The following is an 18745-nucleotide window of genomic DNA, read 5'->3' on the forward strand; positions in this document are numbered from 1 at the left end:
CGTCTCCGACGTGAAGCTGGGCGTTCAGAGAGGGGCGGGGCCTCGGGCGGAACTAACAGCCGACGGAACCGCCAGAGCTGTTGCTCCTCCTCCTCCTCTTTCCCAGTCCCCGCCCCGCCCCGCCCCGCCCGGCCATGTCCCCGGCCTGTAAACTCCGCCGCCGGCTCTGCCTCGGCTTTCTGCCCTACAGCCACCGGGCATGTTTCGGTTTTTCCGTGAACTTGCTCGAAGTGCTCCTGCCCCCGCGCCTATGCATTTGCTGTAGCCTCTGCCTGAAATGCTAGGCATCCGGGCATGTGCACCGCTCAAGCCCTCACCTTCAGGATCCATCACATTTTCCCACTGAGAACTTCCCTGCCTTTCTCTTTAACACGAATAGCTAATGTACTATATGTTTTTGTTAGTTACTTTGCTATCCCTCCCCATTAGAACGTAAATTCCAACAGTAAGGATGTCTGTGTATGGTTCATGGCTGCAGTGCCTACGTCACTGCTAAGCACAAAACAAGGAGTTAATATTTAAATGAATCAATCCCCAATCCAGTCCAGTGACTTTTTAAAAATATATTTTTATTGATTTCAGAGAGGGAGAGAGAGATAGGAACATCAATGATGAGAATCATCGATTGGCTGCCTCCTGCGTGCCCCTTTACTGGGGATCCGGCCCGAGCCTGTGCCCTAATCGAACCCAGAGACTCTTCAATCCGCAGGCCAACACTCTATCCACTGAGCCAAACCAGCTGGGACCAGTTCCAGGGCTTTTGGAAGTTCTACATGTTCAGGTTTTTCAAATTTATTCCTTTAAACCTGGGCTCTTCATTTAACTCTTGGCTTTAATATCCAGCCACCTGCTTGACATGAAATGTCTAAATAGCTAATAAATTTAACGATGAAAACTAAATTTTTGAGTCTAATCACTCTTCTTCCCCAAACCACTGCTTACCAGCATTTCCCATCTCAAGTTTCTCGGGTTAAAAATCAAAAAGACAAACTTGGTAGCATCCTTGATCCCTCCCATTCTCTCTCATCTCAATCAATCAGCAAATCCTATGGACCTCACCTTCAAAGGTTCTAAAATCTGACTGTTGTCACCTGCCCCACTACTACCATGCTAGCCTAGCCACCATCATCTTTGTCTTGGATCACTGAACGAACCCCTAACTAGTCTGCTTCCTTTCTTGCTCTCACAGCCAGAGGGATCCTTCCATAATGTAGTGGGATTATATCAGATGGTGCCATTGCCCTGCTCTCCACTTCCCAGTAACTTCCCAGCACACGCAGAATAAAATCCAGCCCTGCATCCCTCTCCGGCCTCATCTTCAACATTCCCCTCATTCGTCATCCTCCAGCCATACCAGTCTCCTTGTTGTTCCCCAAAACCCAGCAAGGAAAGTTTCTAACTCAGGGTTTTTTAATTTTAATGTGTTTTTATTGATTTTTTTTAGAGAGAAAGGGAGAGGGAGAGAAACATCAATGTGAGAGAGAAACATCCATCCATCAGTTGCCTCCCGTACACAACCAGGGGTTGAACCCAAAACCGGGGTATGTGCCCTGACGGGGAATCGATACAGCATTCGTTCAGTGTATGGATCAATGTTCAACCAACTGAGCCACACCAGCCAGGGCTTTGTAATTTAATTCTCACACCCTAAAATGTATGTTCTGTCCCATTTTTGTCAACATGTGGAGGACAAGTGATGGAGGCTCAGAGAGATATATTATCTTGCTCAAGGTGGCAAGAACAGGAATATAGTACCACCTAGTTCCTCAGCTGCTTTCAAGTTACCCTGCCTCCTAACATATCATTCATGCATACATTTTAAATTATTTTGTACTTACTAACATCTCACTGTCAGTGAGATACAAAGTCCCTTCCTTGAAGGACTTTATGTTCCAGTGAGAAAGACAGACAGTAAACCACATGAATAGGTATAAAGAGTAACATCAGAGTGATAGGAAAACTAAATAAAGTAGGGTAGGGGGGTTGAAAGTGATGGGTTGTAACTTCAGTTAGATGCTCTGGGAAAACCTCTCTGAAGCGTGCATGTGAACAAAGACCTGAATGAAGGACATTCCAGACATTCCTTACAAAGGAACTCATGTAATACGTGGTCTTTGGTGACTGCCTTCTTTCACTTAGCATCATGTTTTCCAAGCTCATCCATGTTATGGCACATATTAGTACTTCATCTCTTTTTTATGGCTGAATAGTATTTCATTGTATGGATATAACGTTTTTGTTTACCCATTCATTAGCTGATAGACATGCTGCAGTTTCCGCCCTTTGGCTATTATGAATGATGCTGCATTTAAACATTTGTGTGCAAGTTTTCATGTTGACTTATGCTTTCATTTCTCTTGTGCATATACCTAGGAGTGGAACTGTTGGGTCATATGGTAACTCAGTTTAATTGTCTGAGGAACTACCAGACTGTTTTTTCTTTTCTTTTTCTTTAGGTTTTCAAAAAAACACAACAGCTGGTGTGGCTCAGTTGGTTGAGCATCATCCCATGCACCAAGAAGTCGCTGATTTGATTCGTCAGGACACATGCCCAGGTTTTGGGCTAGATCCCCAGTATGAGGCGTGCAGGAGGCAGCCAACTGATGCTTCTCTCTCATTGGTGCTCCTATCTCTCTCTCCCTCGCCCTTCCTCTCTCTCTAAATATCAATACAAATATATTTTTAAAAAAATAGATCAATGATCCTAAAAATAACAGAGGTGGACTTCTTCCTACCTCCCAATCTACTATCATTTCCCTTCACCAAGGAATCACCTGGGTGGTCCTGACGCCCAAACCCTACCTCTCAGCTCCCCCCTAACCCACTACACATCCATGCTTTCTCCCAGTTTCTGATCTGTCTCCTTTAAGAAAATAAAAATACCCCCTCCCCAACTTGCTTAAAAATAATATTCAAAGATTAAAAATGGTACTTATGTTTGTCTAAAAAATAAACACTTTTAATGTTGAAAATCTCACTCTTCCTCTAGGGCTAGTTGAGCCTCCGGGGTACCTCCCTGCCTCACCCCAGGAGGCCAGCAGCCACTTGGTGCTCCTTGGAAATTTTCAAGAATTAATTTCTTCCAAATTTCCCCTGAAGTCACAAATTCCACACACGGCTCGCATAAACATGCTGCCTTCATTTATAGGCACTGCTCTTTGGCTCTGGAAACCTGATCCCTTTGTGTCCACTAGACCACATGCTTCAGATTCCCTTTGATGTAGCTGAGGATTTGCTGGACTCGGTGGGGCTCATTGCGGTCTGGCCGGCAGCTTGGCGTGATTTCCAGCACATAATCAGGACCATATGCTGTGAAAAACTCATGATCTGGGATCTCAGAGGAGAGTGTTTTCCCGAGGATGACCCCAGTCAAGTATGTCCAGCATCGAGCTGTGTTGGCAAGGTTATAGCCTCCTCCTCCCAAAACGAGCGTTGCCAACTGCCACTGAAGGATGTACTTAAGGCACCTGCCAATTCCCACCGGAGTCATGTTAAAGGAGCACATCGGATCCCCAGCTATTGTATCAGCTCCCAGCTGTAAGACCACCGCTTTGGGGTTAAAGGCCATGTACACCTCCTTCAGTACACTTTCACAGATGTGGTAATACCTCTCATCCTGTATGCCATCTTGAATGGGCACATTCACACTGTAGTACCGTCCCTTCCCTAGGCCAACATCAGACACATCACCTGTTCCTGGGAAAAACCCCGGGGAGAATTTGTGCAGGGACACGGTCATGACTTTGGAGGTGAAACTGAAGGCATCTTCTACACCATCTCCATGGTGCAGATCCAAATCCACATAGAGAACACGGTCAAATTTCCGTCGCAATCGTAATATTCCCAGGACAACATCATTGAGATAACAAAACCCAGACGCTTCGTCTTTCTTTGCGTGATGCCACCCTCCGGACCAGTTAATGGCTACTTTGCACATTCCATCAATCAGGCACTGGGCAGCTGTGATCGTAGCCCCTCCCACAGCTGCCGCGTAGTCAAATATCCCTTCGGTAGCTGGACAGTCATAGCCCAGGCCATACTCCGTAGAATCCGGATGATCGTCATCTCCTTCTCGGCTGACCATCTGGAGGTGCTGCAGATAGGCATCCGTGTGGAAGGTGGCCATCTCCTCCATGGAGGCCACTTTGGGCTTAACTATCCTCATTTGCTTGTGCAGTGCATATGCTTCAATCAAAGAATGTACCATACTGGCCCGTTTGGGGACCTTGGCCAGGGAATCGCACATGCTGACATACTCGGGACTGTAGATGTAAACTGGGGGCAGTGACTGCCCACTGTCCACAGGTTCCTCTGGCTCCTCCATCTGGAGCCACACTGTCCAGATCCTGCTTTTTATGAACTCAGCCCAGGCTCCGGTTCCTGCTCCTCTGATCTGCTGCAGCGGTGCTCCCTGATCAAGAGTCACTGTCCTCCATTCCCATCCAATTGAAGAAAAACATGGGCATTTAGTGACCACAGTTCAAAAATGAGAGGTGGGCAGATATAAAAGCCCTGCCGGACTGTTTTCCAAAGTGGCTGCACTGTTTTATACTCCCACCAGTAGTATATGAGGGTTCTGATGTCTCCACTTCTTCATCAGGACTTGTTAGGTGACTTGGATTGACCATCATAAGGTGTGGGAACTGGTATCTATCTCGTTGTGGTTTTGATTTCCATTTCCCTGATGACTAATGATGTTGAGCATCTTTTCATGTACATACTGCCCATTTGTATATCATCCTTGGATTGTCTTTTCTTATTGAGTTGTTAAGAGTTCTTTATGTATTCTAGATATAAGTCCCACATCAGATATATGATTTATAAACATTTTCTCTAATTCTATGGATTGTCTTTTCACCTTAGTTTTTAATTGTGATAAAGTCCAATTTATCTATTACCTTTTTTGTTGTTGTTTTTCTTGCTCATGCTCTTGGTGGCGTATCTAAGAATCGTTGCCAGGTTCAAGATCATAAGGATTTGGTCCTATGCTAGTTAATTTGTATGTATGGCATACGGTAAGGGTTAAACTTTATTCTTTTGCAGGTAAATATCCAGTTGCCCCAGCACCATTTGTCGGAAAACCTATTCTTTGCCCACTGACTGGTCTTGGCACCCTTGTGGAAAATCAGTTGACCAAAGACACATGGTTTTATTTCTGACTTCTCAATTCTAGTCCATTGATCTGTATGTCTATCCTTATATCAGTACCATTGCTTTGTAGTAAGTTTTGAAATCAGAAAATGGGAGTCCTCCTAATTTGTTTTTCTTTCACAAGATTGTTTTGGCATTCCAGGTCCCTTGTGATTTCATATAAATTTTAGAATCAGCTTGTTGATATCTACAAATAAGAAAAAAGAGGTCATGAATTCCAGAGCATGGGGTTAAGTAGGCTATTCATTTGGCCTTTGATAAAGTGTTCCCAAAGTTCAGTCTAGATCAGCAATTTTCAACCTTTTTTATCTCATGGCACACATAAACTAAAATTTCTTCAGCAAACAAAAAATGTATTTTTTACCACTCTGACAAAAAAAATAGGTATATTTTTGATTCATTCACACTGGATAGCTATTGTTCTGTTAGCTGTTGTCATTTTCTCCTTGACAATCTAAGGGAAAAGAGGTCGGTGCCTCTGACTAAATAGTCAGGAATTGCATGTTTTAAAAATTCTTCTGGCACACTGATTGAAAATTGCTGGTCTAGATCAAGGATCAGCAAACTTCTTCTGTTGAGGGTCAGATAGTATTTTAGAGTTTATGGGCCATATGGTCTCTGATTCAATTACTCAACTCAACCGTTGTAGCATGAAAGCAGCTATAAACAATACATAACAAATGTGTGCCTGTGTTACAGTAAAACTATTTATAGACACAGATATGTGTCACAAAATATTATTCTTCTTTTGATTATTTTCAACTATTTAAAATGCAAAAACCATTCTTAGTTCGTAAGCCTTACAAAAACAGGCTAGAATCGGCCTTCAGGCTATAATTTGCTATCCCCAGGTCTAGACCATTAGATTTTTGTGTTTGGGTTCAGGTCCAGAGCCCCAGCTAGTATTAGCAATAACTTTGACTAGCATTGTTTCTTTGAATAAACGCCATCAAAAGTTCATGTCTTTGAACTACATACACAATTCACATCTGTATTAGTTTGGGTAAAATGAGGAGACATAAATCACACAGTATTTTAAATAGGAAATCGAACATAAAGAATTATTATACAGCACTGGGCAGTATGGCGCAATTGGTTGGACCATCGCCCTATGCACTGAAAAGGTTGCTAGTTAGATTCCTGGTCAGGGCACATACCTAGTTTGCATGTTCAATCTCTGGTTGGGGTGCGTAGGGGGGCAACCAATATTTTTCTCATATACTGATGTATCTCTCTCTCTCTCTCTCTCTCTCTCTCTCTCTCTCTCTCTCTCTCTCTATTTTCCCCTCTAAGATCAGTAGAACATATCCTTGGGTGAAGATTTTTAAAGTATATATTATACAAAGATAGGAGAGTAACTATAAATATTGAAAGAAAACTCAGCTGAGGTAGAGTTCTAAAGAAGGATACACAGGGAAGGAGAGGTCCCTCCCGAAGACTGGGGATCAGCCCTCGCTGGAGGAGTGGCTGCAGCCCACTGATGGTAGAGAAGTGGGGGTAGGGGTGGGGGGGTTGCACACGCCAGAGCTGGCAAGCAGGAATAACCGTCTGGAATGCAGGCCAGCCAAACGTGGTAGGCAGGTACACAGAGGGAGCTGGATGTGGACAGAGAACCAAGATGTTGATGTTGATACAAAACCTGGACCACGCAGTGTCTACATCTGAAGAGCTGCATCAAACAAACCTATGAGGCACAAGTGAGCTGATGCTGATGGGCAGGTGAGCAAAGACAGTCAGATCACTGCTATAGGCGCTGCCAGAAATGGAGACTGGAAAGCTGAAAGAACCCAGGGTACTTCTGTGCACAGCTTGAGCTGGGGCAGCTAAAGGTAACTGCCAGGACCCTGGAGTGCATGCACAGAGAGCTGAAGAGAGGGTCTGGGGAGTAGCAACCAGCGAGGGGAGTTCTGGGCCTCAGCACACGATGAAAGTCTGGCTGCTTGCCAGAAAGCCAGTCCAGCCCTAGACTGTATGCCCATGACCTGTGCTGTTTGGGCTCCCGGCTAACCCACCATTGCCCGAGTGGAGAGCTGAAGAAAACAAAGGATGGCCAATCAGTGGAGAAAGCTGTGTCCTGCAGGGATTTAGCATGAAGAAACTGCGCCGGTCTGGTCAAGGAGTGGGGGGGAAAGGGTACTCCTGGGACCCTGGTGAACTGAGCCAGAAAAGAACCTCCTTCCTTCCTAATTTGCTCCAGAGCCCACTACTGATAAACCTCATGCCAGCTGACAAAGGAAAAGAACTTCAAGGGCCCAGATCCATTTTCACAGATCAGACTACAAGAGGTGAATGTAGAGCTGAGACAATATATTAATAAGTGGCACCATTCCACACACACACACACACAAACATATTCTACCACATAGGTCAGCACAATGTAAGACTTAGATGGGGAAAGAGGATAGCCAGTTCAACCGACCCTCCAGTAAGCCATCAGTAGGACATCCCCTGAGGTCTCCCAGATTGGAGAGGGTGCAGGTCAGGCTGAGGGACGCCCCCCCAACCCCCCGCCACCACCCACATGCACAAATTTCATGCACCAGGCCTCTAGTTCTTATGATAAGCACAGATAAGATGATGTTGGCTTTCTGCTTGGATTCTTGGAGTGATGAGAACTTTTATCTTTGGCAAAAATTTCTCCTGTTGGAAAGCTGCAACACCAAGGACTTCCAAAACAAAGCCTATGATTCCTGTCTTCTCTTTTAGTTCACATTACCATCGCCATAGTTGTCCTATAAATTTTGTCTGGGCAATGGCAACACTTCTGACTTCCAAATTTATCCTAGTCTCAGCGCTGTCCTTCGCGCCTTCTCTTCCTCTTAATTTTTCTGTTTCCCTGTATCATCTCTTCCAGATTTTCACCCCTGTTCGGCAGAAAACCTGATCTGAAGTGTTTTCAGGCATACCTCCAATATTACCAAATTTATTTACACTAAGATTTTCACAGCTTGGGCCCCTCTCTCAAAAGACGAGTAAGCCTTGCCCTAGCCTGTCTGGCTCAGTGGATAAAGCATCGGCCTGTGGACTGAAGGGTCCCAGGTTCAAGTCTCATCAAGGGCACATGCCTGGGTTGTGGGCTCAGTCCCCAGTACGGGGCGTACAGAAGGCAGTTGACCAATGATTCTCTCTCATCACTGGTGTTTCTATCTCTCTCTTCCTCTCCCTTCTTCTCTGAATAAAAAATATATTTTTTTAAAAAGACAAGCAAGCCTCTGTTAATGGCAGTGTCTACTAGGCACAGGGAAAGTGCAGGCCTGCTTTCACTCTAGAGCAGTGATGGAGAACCTTTTGAGCTCAGCATGCCAGCATTTTGAAAAACCCTAACTTAACTCTGGTGCCGTGTCACATATAGAAATTTTTTGATATTTGCAACCATAATAAAACAAAGACTTATATTTTTGATATTTATTTTATATATTTAAATGCCATTTAACAAAGAAAAATCAACCAAAAAAATGAGTTCACGTGTCACCTCTGACACGCGTGTCATAGGTTCGCCATCACTGCTCTAGATGATTAGAACAGACACTGGAAAGAGGCTGGTCAGATAAAAACTATTGTAAATGGCATTAAAATTCACATTAAGCTCTCTTCCTCCCTGACAAAAAAATAACCTAGTTCCCAAAGGAAGTGAGGGGTCGGGAAAAGGGGAACAAATGGCCAGCAGCAGTGAGGATTCTGCAGAACCAACTCCTTCAAGCTGGTGAGCAGGGTAAGCTGGGGCCCGCCCTGTGGTCTGTCTACATCAGCAACAGATGAGGCCGAAGCCTGTCCCCAGAGCACCTGGCTTTGTGAGATTTTCCACTCCTCAGCTGGAGAAGGGGTGTTTATATCCACTGCAGAACACTGGTGGATGGAACTCTAGGAATCTTGCTTCCTTTTTTGAGGATCCTAATGTCATGTTTCAACCTATCCCAAGTAATTTTCTTTAATTAAAGGTCAGTTGAGTGCTTGGCTATTCTCCAAAATGATGTCCAGATTAAAATTAATGAACAGGGTATACTCTTTTTTTTAAAGGAAGGTGCTGGTTTTCTTGTTTGCATTATTCTCTCCCAATAGCAGGACATGGAGGAAGGGCCTTGGGCTCATCGGGAATGCAAACCCTAGAGATGACATAGCCAAATACATTCTTCCCTCTGTGGCTTCTAGTTCTGGCCAGAAGCTAAGAGTTGATGTGATAGGGGTAGTTCTGGGAAAGGAATACTAGGGGAACACTCCCATGCGGACACCTCCCCATCACCAGAGCTGACCCAGGACCCACTGCAGAGCTGAGCGCACAGCTGAAGGAGTGAGCAGAGGCCTTGGAGCCAGTGACTCCTTCAGACTCTTCGACTGCCCCCTCCTTTGATGGGGTGTTAAAACCACTCTGTGCTTTTGCTTTTCAAAGCCTGATGTCCAATTTGTGACCTGGTAAACCCCAACTAAGCAAGCAAATTTGCTGGAGTCTAGGCAGACCCTCCTTCTAGAGTGAAGTTATTGGCCAAGGACATAGAAATCAGAGCCAGGGAGAGTAGAGTTGTCAAATTGAGCAATCTGGGCTCTGAGGGAGGGGGACTAGGAAAGTGTGTGGCCAAAGGGCCGGGTCCTTGGGCTGAAAAGACAATGGTGGTGTATGGCTAGGCTGTCTTGGACCCATTAGTAAAAGGATGATGTGGGGTGTCATTAGCAAGACCCTTGGAGGGCTGTGGGGACATGGCCTTGAATCTGTATTTAGGGGTTTTTAGACCTATGAGTAGCTAAGAGGCCCAAAGCATTCATTCAAGACTGGAGAACAGGGCATGGTTAAAGGACCTGAGCTTAGACTATGGAAGGCTGCATAGGGAGTATACTTACAGAATCCCTGAAAATGCAGGATGTGAACAGACCATTAAGGACCAGTGATGGTTTGATGGGGATGAGAAGGGCTCAGCAGAGACCCGAGTAGAGATCAGAAAGGAGAAAACCCAGGGAAGGGAGCCTTCACAAAAGCCAAAGGGAGTGATCAGTTAGAAGAGGCAATCCAGGCCTTGGAGACCTGGGAAGTTCTCCCCTCGGCTGGCATGTTTCCAGAACCCCGATCATCCTCCCCACGAAAGGCTCAGATAACCTCAGATTTATTTGGACTTATTTTTTCTCAAGGGTTGAACTCATGCAGGAAATCTAGGCTGCGAATGTGAATTCCTTTCCAGATGGATGAGAGACTGAGGTGTGCCGCTTGAGCTTATCATTTTACTATAACAAAAGGACAAAACGTGGGAAGGAACTGGTGTATGAAAATAAAGCAAGTTGTCATTCTTAAGTTAAGTAAAACTCTTTACTTTTTTACTCCATCTGATTACGAAAACTATGTCTATTTAGTGACTAGTGCCATCTTCACTCTCATACAGAGAAGGGGGGCGGCAGTCAAGACTTGTGAAACCCCTTCAAAGGTGAGGTAGTGGTTTGTGGTGTCAAGAATGTCCTCTTAGTCTGTTGAGGAGGAGCATCCGGATAAGGCTTCACCCACAAACCCTGCCCACACAGATCTTCTCTCAGAGTGACCTCTGGTGCAAGACGAAGTGTAACTAATATAACTGATTGCTCAAGCATCTTACAGACTCCTTCCCCGCCTATATAAAGCTTCCCACAATACAGCTGTTCTCTGATGCATCCTGAGATGCACTTTTCCTAAATCCATGCCCGTTCTGCCCACACACACAGTTTCTATGCAAACGCTGAGGTTTGTGAGGGGTGACTATGGCCACAACCACGTCCACGCTCCTTGTACACTTAAGATGTCTTAGAGTGGAGTCCCTGGAGAGACAGGGAGATGGAGAATTAAGTGGTTTATTGGTGAATGAGGGCTGGACTGGGCAGAGGAAGAAGCTGACCTGCAATGTGTTCACAACTGAGATCTGATGGGCATCTCTCGATCCAGGATGACCCTTTGGACACAACTGAGTCCAGGGTGGAGGTTTTGTCTCCCCATAGCAGTCAACCATTGGCCAGGAGCCAGCCCTTAGGAAGGTGCAGTTCCCTGTGGCTGAGAGCAGGTCCTAGAAAAGACTTCACCTCTGCAGCATCAGCAGCCGTTATCCGGAGCTGCAGGGGTGTTGGTCCTGATGAGGTTATCTGGACAGAGCTCCACGTACCCCCACACAAGGATCTCTCTATGGCATGAGAAGAAGGCTGGCTGATCACAAGGGTTTTGCCCACAGTCCCTACGAACACGCTGCTCCTCTCTGAGTGTGCCACCTTGTGCCTGCCTGCCTCCCTGCCATTGGATATTCGATAAACATTGACTTATGGCTACCGCCTCATCCACAGTCCCCGCACACACAACGCCTCCCACTTAAGTGTGGCTAGAGTTACCCACACTTAGGCTCCTCTGCTGAATGTGTCCTCAGTGCCTGAGGAGAGTCAACACATCCCTGAAGGTACCCTCACTCCACACACACAGACCCCAGGTGTCTCTCTGGTGTAAGATGGGATTTGACTGATTGCTGGGTCTTGTCCGTGATCCCTGGAAACATGCTTTTCGCCAAGTGCTTCCTCTGGTGTGTGATGAGGTTTGACCTGTAGCTAAAGCTTCGCCCACAGTCCCCGCAAACATGCTTCTTCCCTGAGTGTGTCCCCTGGTGAATAACGAGGAATGACTTCTGGCTAAAGCTTCGACCACACTCACTGCACACGTAAGGCTTCTCCCCGGAGTGCGTCCTTTCATGTATGATGAGGTCCGACTTATAGAAAAAGCCTCGCCCACACTCCCTACACATATAAGGCTTCACGTCTGAGTGTGTCTTCTGGTGTCTGATGAGATTTGACTTGTAGCTAAAGCTTCGCCCACACTCCCTGCAAACATGCTTCTCTCCTGAGTGTGTCCCTTGGTGAATAAGGAGGAATGACTTCTGGGTAAAGCTTCGGCCACACTCACTGCACCTGTAAGGCTTCTCTCCCGAGTGTGTCCTCTGGTGTTTTCTGAGGGTTGACTTATCACCAAATCCTCGTCCACACTCCAGGCACACAAAGGGTTTCTCCCCTGAGTGTGTCCTCTGGTGTCTGATGAAAGATGACTTCTCACTGAAGCCATGCCCACACTCCTGGCATATATAGGGCTTCTCTCCTGAATGAGTCCTCTGGTGTTTTCTGAGGGTGGACTTGTAAGCAAATCCCCGTCCACACTCCGGGCACACATAGGGCTTCTCCCCAGAATGAATCCACTGATGTCTAATGAGGACTGAATTATTTCTAAAGCTCTGCCCACACTCCCTGCACAAATAAGGCTTCTCTTCTGAATGGGTTTCTGTGTGTCTGTTCAGATTGGACTTCTTGCTAAAGCCTCGCCCACACTCCTTGCACACATACGGCTTCTCTCCTGAGTGTGTCCTCTGGTGATGAACAAGGATCGCCATCAGGCTAAAGCCTCGGCCACAGTCGCCACACACATAAGGCTTCTCCATTGAGTGCGTCCGATGGTGTCTGTTGAGGTTTGACTTATTGTTAAAGCCTCGCCCACACTCCCTGCAAACATAGGGCTTCTCTTCTGAGAGGGTCACCTGGTTTACAGCAAAGTCTGATTTCAGACTACAGTCCAGTTCATGCTTGTTACAGCTGCCTACTCCGGATCTCAGGGTTCCTAACTCCGCTCCTCTGTCTGTTTGCACAGGGCGTAGCCTCTGGGCTGGCTTGGGCTCTATTTCTACCACTGTGTTGCCTTCTCTAGGACTTGCTGATTGTCTTCGGGGTGGGCTGGGAACAGCGCCTGAGGTTTCTCTCTCCTCTGTCCTCACAGACAAGGATCTGAAGCCACCTTCTCTCTCTCGACCTTTTGTGTTTTCACTCCAGCAGCTTTGAGAAGAACATTTCTGCCCCTGATGCCCTGGGCCAGAATCCCCTGGAGGGAAGTCCCGTAAGTCCAAGAAGATCGGAAGCACATGTTGGCTGAGGAGAGGCTGATGGGAGAAGGCCAGAAGGCAAGAGGAACAGGAATCTGTTTCTGGCTTTGATTCTGCCGGAGAAAGAGTGATCAGTTAGAGAAGCCCTAAGTGGGCAGCTGGCTGTTCCGCCTTGTCTTAGGACAAAGAGTATCTTCCTGCCACACCTACTATTGATAATAAATGTACAACAAAACTCGTTTTCCACCAATAATTCCTCTATATTCCATTTCTAAACATTCCATTTTCTATTACAATCCAGTAAAACCACACCAGAAACATCCTCTGCATGTCACTCAGACTAGGAGCCTCCCAGGTAAGCATCTAGCTTTGTAAACAGCTTCAACACTGTCAGCCATTTCTTTCTAGTAAATCATCTAAGCCATCGACACTCACATTGATATGCTGTTCACAATTCTGTTGTACTTGGAGGTAACAGGCTCTATGACCGACATGAAAATCTCCTTCATGACTTTTCTTATCACAGAAAACAAAAAAACAGATAAACATAAAAAGTCACTTGACCTGGAGGGCTTCCAAACACGGGAGTATGTACATGAAACAGGGGTTAAAGAGACTGCATATGAAATAAATCTGAATCTCAGGTTGTCCACCCACAAACACATACTTTTTAGAAATTTTAAGTGCTGGGTTCTCTACTAAATATTGTGGATTCTGCAGTGGACAAGGAATACATGATCCATGATTTCAGGATTTTGGCACCTTGTGCCCAAACCAATCCCGTTACAATGACTGGCTAATGGGATTTGCTTAGGCCAATGGGAGACTGGTGAAAAGTTAGTGCTACTTTCAAACATATTTTTTTAAATATGTTTTTATTGATTTCAAAGAGGAAGGAAGAGGGAGCGAGAGATAGAAATATCAGTGATGAGAGATGTTTGATCGGTTGCCTCCTGCACGCCCCCTACTGAGGATCAAGCTAGCAACCCAGGCATGTGCTCTGACCAGGAATCAAACTGGTGACCTCTTGGTTTACACGTCAGGACACTCAACCACAGAACCACCCAGGATGGGCTCAAACACATTTTAAGAGCCACCATGTGGTTTCTTTATTCCATTTTTCTCCTCTTCTTTAAGAATCCCATGACCCCGACAAAGACTGGTTCTTTTGCCTGGATTGCAGAACCCCAATGGAGCTAAACTCCTACCTGAACTGTACATAAGAGGCATTATAAGAAATGAACATTTGCTGAAGTTCTGTGTTGTTATCACAGCATTACCTAGCCTATACTAACTGAAATATCTCACCTATGAAAGCTTTAAAGATTATTTCAGGGGAAATTGGCCCACTTATTTCCAACAGTACCCTTGAAGAAGAGACATTGGAACATGAATATGTGAAGAATTACAGAACAAGAGATGAGTTTAGGAGGGAAAAGAGTATGACCTCAATTTTGGATAAGTTTGAGAATAAACTTATATTCTTATAACCAAACAGAAAAGCACAGGAGAGACAGTGACAGAGAAAATGGGTTCAATGGGTTCATCATAATATGTGATGAGCAAAATCATTAAAGTTCACAAATTGTTTAAGAGTTTGAATATAGACGACAAAAAAAAAAAAAAGAGCATGTGACACTAATCCAAAAAAAAGAGAAAGAGAAAACCAAAAAGAGAGGTGTAAGAGGCTGGGGAACTGCAGAATACTGTGGTGTCGAGCAAGACAAAGGAAACAATTTCAGGAAATCCAGTTTTTCCCTATCGAGCCTAATTTGGACCAGGTCATTTCAACATTTTCCTCTGAACCCACCAATGTATTCACATACAGAAAGAGAAAAATATGATCAGAGAAAAATAAAAATAAAATCTAGTTAGGTTGAATAGCTAAGGCCAAATCAAAACACACAAAACCAGACTGAAATGGATGAATCCAACTTAAATAGACAGCACAAACCAGATGGAACCAGATCAAAGCATATCAAAGAAGATGCAAATGGAACAAATAAAATCTGATTAACTGAGACCATGGAAAAAGCCAGGCCATCTGAGGAAACTCCTGAAGAAACTCCGGCCTGAAACTAGCTTGTGTTTCCAAAAATGTGACTCTCCAGATGCTTTATCTGGAAATATGGAAATACCCAGAACTGCATGATCCAGTACGGTAGCCACTAGCCATGCATGTTTACTGAGCACCTGCAATGTGGCGAGTCTGAACTAAGATGTGCTCTAAGCATAAAATACACACCAGATTTTGAACACTTAGTACCAAAAAGTAAAATAATTTTTCTATTGATAACATGTTGAAATAATATTTTGATATATCAGGTTAATAAGTAAGATTATTAGTTTTACCCATTTATGTCTACTTTTCTAAAGGTGGGTTACTAGGAAATCTAAAATTTTCCATGTGGCTCCCATTATATTTCTACTACATAGCGCTGATCTAGAACAAAGGGGGATGGGGAGGAACTACAGCCTAAAACCACCATCTTGCCCTCTGTTTTTGTACAGTCTACAAGCTAAGAATGGTTTTTAAGTTTTTAAAGAGTTGAAAACAAGTCAAAAGAGTAATAGTTCATGATATATAAAAATTACATGAAATTCAAAATTCAATGTCCACAAATGAAGTCTTATTGGAACACAGTCGTACTCATTTACACATCATCTGTGGCTACTTTAGCACTACTAGGGCAGAGTTGAGAGTGGTTAGAGACCATATCACCCACAGAACCTAAAATAGTCACGATCTGGCCCTTTGTAGAAAAAGTGGCCAACCCCTGAATCAGAATAACATTACAATCAAAAGTATTTATCAACCTAGACTTAAAGAATAAATGTATGTTTTTAAATAAAAGAAATAATCTGGCTTATGAAACTCAAAAGCCATACAAACTCTGACATTTAATTTCAACTTCTGTCGCAGAAGGCATTTCTCACCACTCTCCCCCTTGCTAACTGTGCTTCCAGTCTCAATTCCTTCTACCCACAGGCATATCCCTTCCTTAAGGTCTTAGCACCAAATAAGTCTGCACCTGAAATGCCCTTGCCCTGGAGAGCCAGAGTTCTAACTCCCTCACCACTTTCTGTCTTTGGTCAAATGTTCCCTCCTCGCTGACTTCAAATAACTGATTTCAAAATTCAGCCAGACACCCTGTCACACTCAATGCTCCTTTATCCTGCTTCATTTTATTATTATTTTTTTACTAGGTAGTGCTTATCCCTTTTTAACATAACATCCCTGTACATGAGCAGTTCTCAACCTGTGGGTCGAACAACCCTTTCACAGGGGTCGCCTAAGACCATCAGAAAACACATATATAATTACATATTGTTTTTGTGATTAATCACTATGCTTTAATTATGTTCAATGTGTCACAATGAAAATATATCCTGCATATCAGATATTTACATTACGATTCATAACAGTAGCAAAATTACAGTTATGAAATAGCAATGAAAATAATTTTATGGTTGGGGGGTCACCACAACATGAGGAACTGTTTTAAAGGGTCGCGGCATTAGGAAGGTTGAGAACCACTGCTGTATATGAAGCTATTTGTTGTCTGTCTCCATACACTAGAAAAAGGCCCCCTGGGCAGGGTTACTATTTCATTGACTAATGTGTTTGTTCTAAGTGTCTAGGATTTTTCTGGCACAGGATAAGTGGCCCATAAATCTCTACTGAATTAATGAAGGGAAGACCATAGCCTCACCCAACGAAAGCAGGTTCCTGTAATTCTCCAGCATCACTTCTTTGTACAGGATCCTCTGCTCAGAGCTCAGGAGCTTCCATTCTGCCTGTGTGAAGACCACAGCCACGTCCCTGAATGTAACTGGTACCTATAAAGATGCAACAGTTAATGAACAGCAAGTCATCGTCCATTTTCCCCGTGCGAGGAGTCTAACTAGTGGCCCTGGGGAGTCTTGATAGGTAAGAGTTGGTCTAATTCTTTTCAGGGTACACAGTTCTCCATATCATATTCTTCTAGCCATTACTATGGCTGTGTGTTAAAATCTGGGGATAGTGTCCAATTGGCGTGGTTCAGTGGTTGAGCACTGACCTATGAACCAGGAGGTCACAGTTCCTTCAATTCCCAGTCAGGGCATATGCCCAGGTTATGGGCTCAATCCCCAGTATAGCGCACGCAGCATGAAGCTGATCAATGATTCTCTCTCATCATTGATGATTCATTCTCATTCTCATTCTCTCTCTCTCTCTCTCTCTCTCTCTCTCTCCCCTTTCCTCTCTGAAATCAATAAAAATATATATATTTTAAAAATCTGAGGGTAGCATAACTGAGGTATACAACACATTCCTGGCCCTTGGACACTTACGATTTTTTCTGGAGAAATGATTTGTGAATCAATTTGAAACATGAAGCAGAATTCAGAAAAGTGACCCTGAGGATTCATTATGGAAGAATTCTTGAGATGGAAGAGTTCAGCATGGGCTGGAAAACTCCCATTTAAAGTAACTTTGTGCTCAGCCGAAGAGGCTCAGTTGGTTGGGCCGTTGTGCCGTGCACCAAAAGGCTGCCAGTTCTATTCCCAGTCAGGGCACATGCCCGGATTACAGGCTCCATCTAGGAGGCATGCAGGAGGTAGCTCTCACATCAATTTTTCTCTCTCTCTTCCTCCCTTCCTCTCTCTAAAAAATTCAATTAAAAACATCTTCAAAAGGAACTCTGTGTCCAACAAACAACTCATAACCAGTAAGAGGAGAATAAATTTACAATCCAAGAGGAGATTATAATTTAACACAGGACTGAAAAGTTGTTTTCATTTTACAGATCAGGAAAATTTATTTACACTTTCTCTCATTCTCATGTGAATGTATTCTTTCTTTCTCCCCATGCCTCTCTCCCTACCTATATAATTTTTTGTTGAATACTGGACATTTTAGTAAAAGTCTGTAGCAACTCTGGATACCAACCCTGCTCCCTCCCCAGGCAGCTGCTGTGGTCACTTGTTCATGTTTTCTGACTTGTGTGGACTAGTTCAAGAAAGGCTATTGTCCCTGAAACTGTGGTTTGTCAGCAGATGAAGCCTTGGACATGCACACCTGACCCTCCCCCTCCAGAAATGACAGTCTTTTTAGCAGGATTCTCTTGTGTCTCTCCGGCCTGCCTAAAATGGTATCGCACCCAGCTAGCCTCCACCAATAGCTAGCTGATTACTCTACTGTTTTCAACAACGTCTTAGGGAATAAATGGCTCCACTGTCTGCCCCAATTAAAGTCAGGCCCTGTCCCTTTTACAGGGGTAGGTTTTTTTTTAATCTGTTTTTACTGATTTCAGAGATGAAGGGAGAGAGAGATAGAAAGATCAATGATCAGAGAGAATCACTGATTGGCTGCCTCCTGCACATCCCCCATTGGGGATCAAGCCCACAACCCAGGCATGTGCCCTGACCAGGAATCGAACCGTGACCTCCACGCTCAACCACTGAGCCATGCCGACTGGGCTACAGGGATAGTTTTAAGGCCAGTATTTGAGGCTCCAGCAGGGCTCTTCTAAAACCCTTGTTCTCCCTTAAACTTTTAGCTGATTTGCCATTTTGCTTGTTGCTATCATGGATCTTGAAGCTGCCTCTTAACTGCTCACCACAAAAATCTCCATTGTTCTCAAGAGCACTCTTAGGTTTCAACATCCTTATGCTCTGTTCCAAATAAAGCCAGTGCCGTTAGGAGTGCTATACTGGCCTTTGTCCTTCCAACCTGCCTCTCCCCCTGGGCAGGGTCT

The 18745-nt window shown here is 44.5% G+C and overlaps 2 protein-coding genes across 6 annotated transcripts in view; both read right to left on the reverse strand.

Moving 5' to 3' along the window:
• Nucleotides 1-2629: 2629 nt before the first annotated feature.
• LOC102758798 (histone deacetylase 8) lies at nucleotides 2630-4842 on the reverse strand. Its single transcript, XM_006758017.2, has one exon. It carries the CDS (start codon nucleotides 4322-4324, stop codon nucleotides 3191-3193), a length of 1134 nt encoding a protein of 377 aa, XP_006758080.1. The 5' UTR covers nucleotides 4325-4842; the 3' UTR covers nucleotides 2630-3190.
• Nucleotides 4843-5124: 282 nt separating this feature from the next.
• Nucleotides 5125-18745, reverse strand: part of ZNF343 (zinc finger protein 343) — a 21115-nt gene continuing 7494 nt past the window's right edge. For 4 of the 5 annotated variants that reach the window (XM_015560235.1, XM_006758114.2, XM_015560234.1 and 1 more), the window contains 2 exons: nucleotides 16718-16844; nucleotides 10049-13117 (listed from right to left, as the gene is read on the reverse strand). In XM_015560235.1, the coding sequence (XP_015415721.1) occupies nucleotides 11553-13117; nucleotides 16718-16751 (1599 nt within the window). In that variant the 5' untranslated portion in view covers nucleotides 16752-16844 and the 3' untranslated portion in view covers nucleotides 10049-11552. Of the gene's footprint in view, nucleotides 5339-10048; nucleotides 13118-16717; nucleotides 16845-18745 lie in introns of those variants that run through there. The other variant, XM_015560236.1, reaches the window with a different exon arrangement.

The sequence above is a fragment of the Myotis davidii genome, unplaced genomic scaffold, assembly GCF_000327345.1.
Source record: "Myotis davidii unplaced genomic scaffold, ASM32734v1 scaffold32, whole genome shotgun sequence".
Lineage (NCBI taxonomy): Eukaryota > Metazoa > Chordata > Mammalia > Chiroptera > Vespertilionidae > Myotis > Myotis davidii.

Excerpts from the sequence above, each read along its gene's own strand:
- LOC102758798 (XM_006758017.2), bottom strand. The coding sequence starts at position 4,324 with ATGGAGGAGCCAGAGGAACCTGTGGACAGTGGGCAGTCACTGCCCCCA.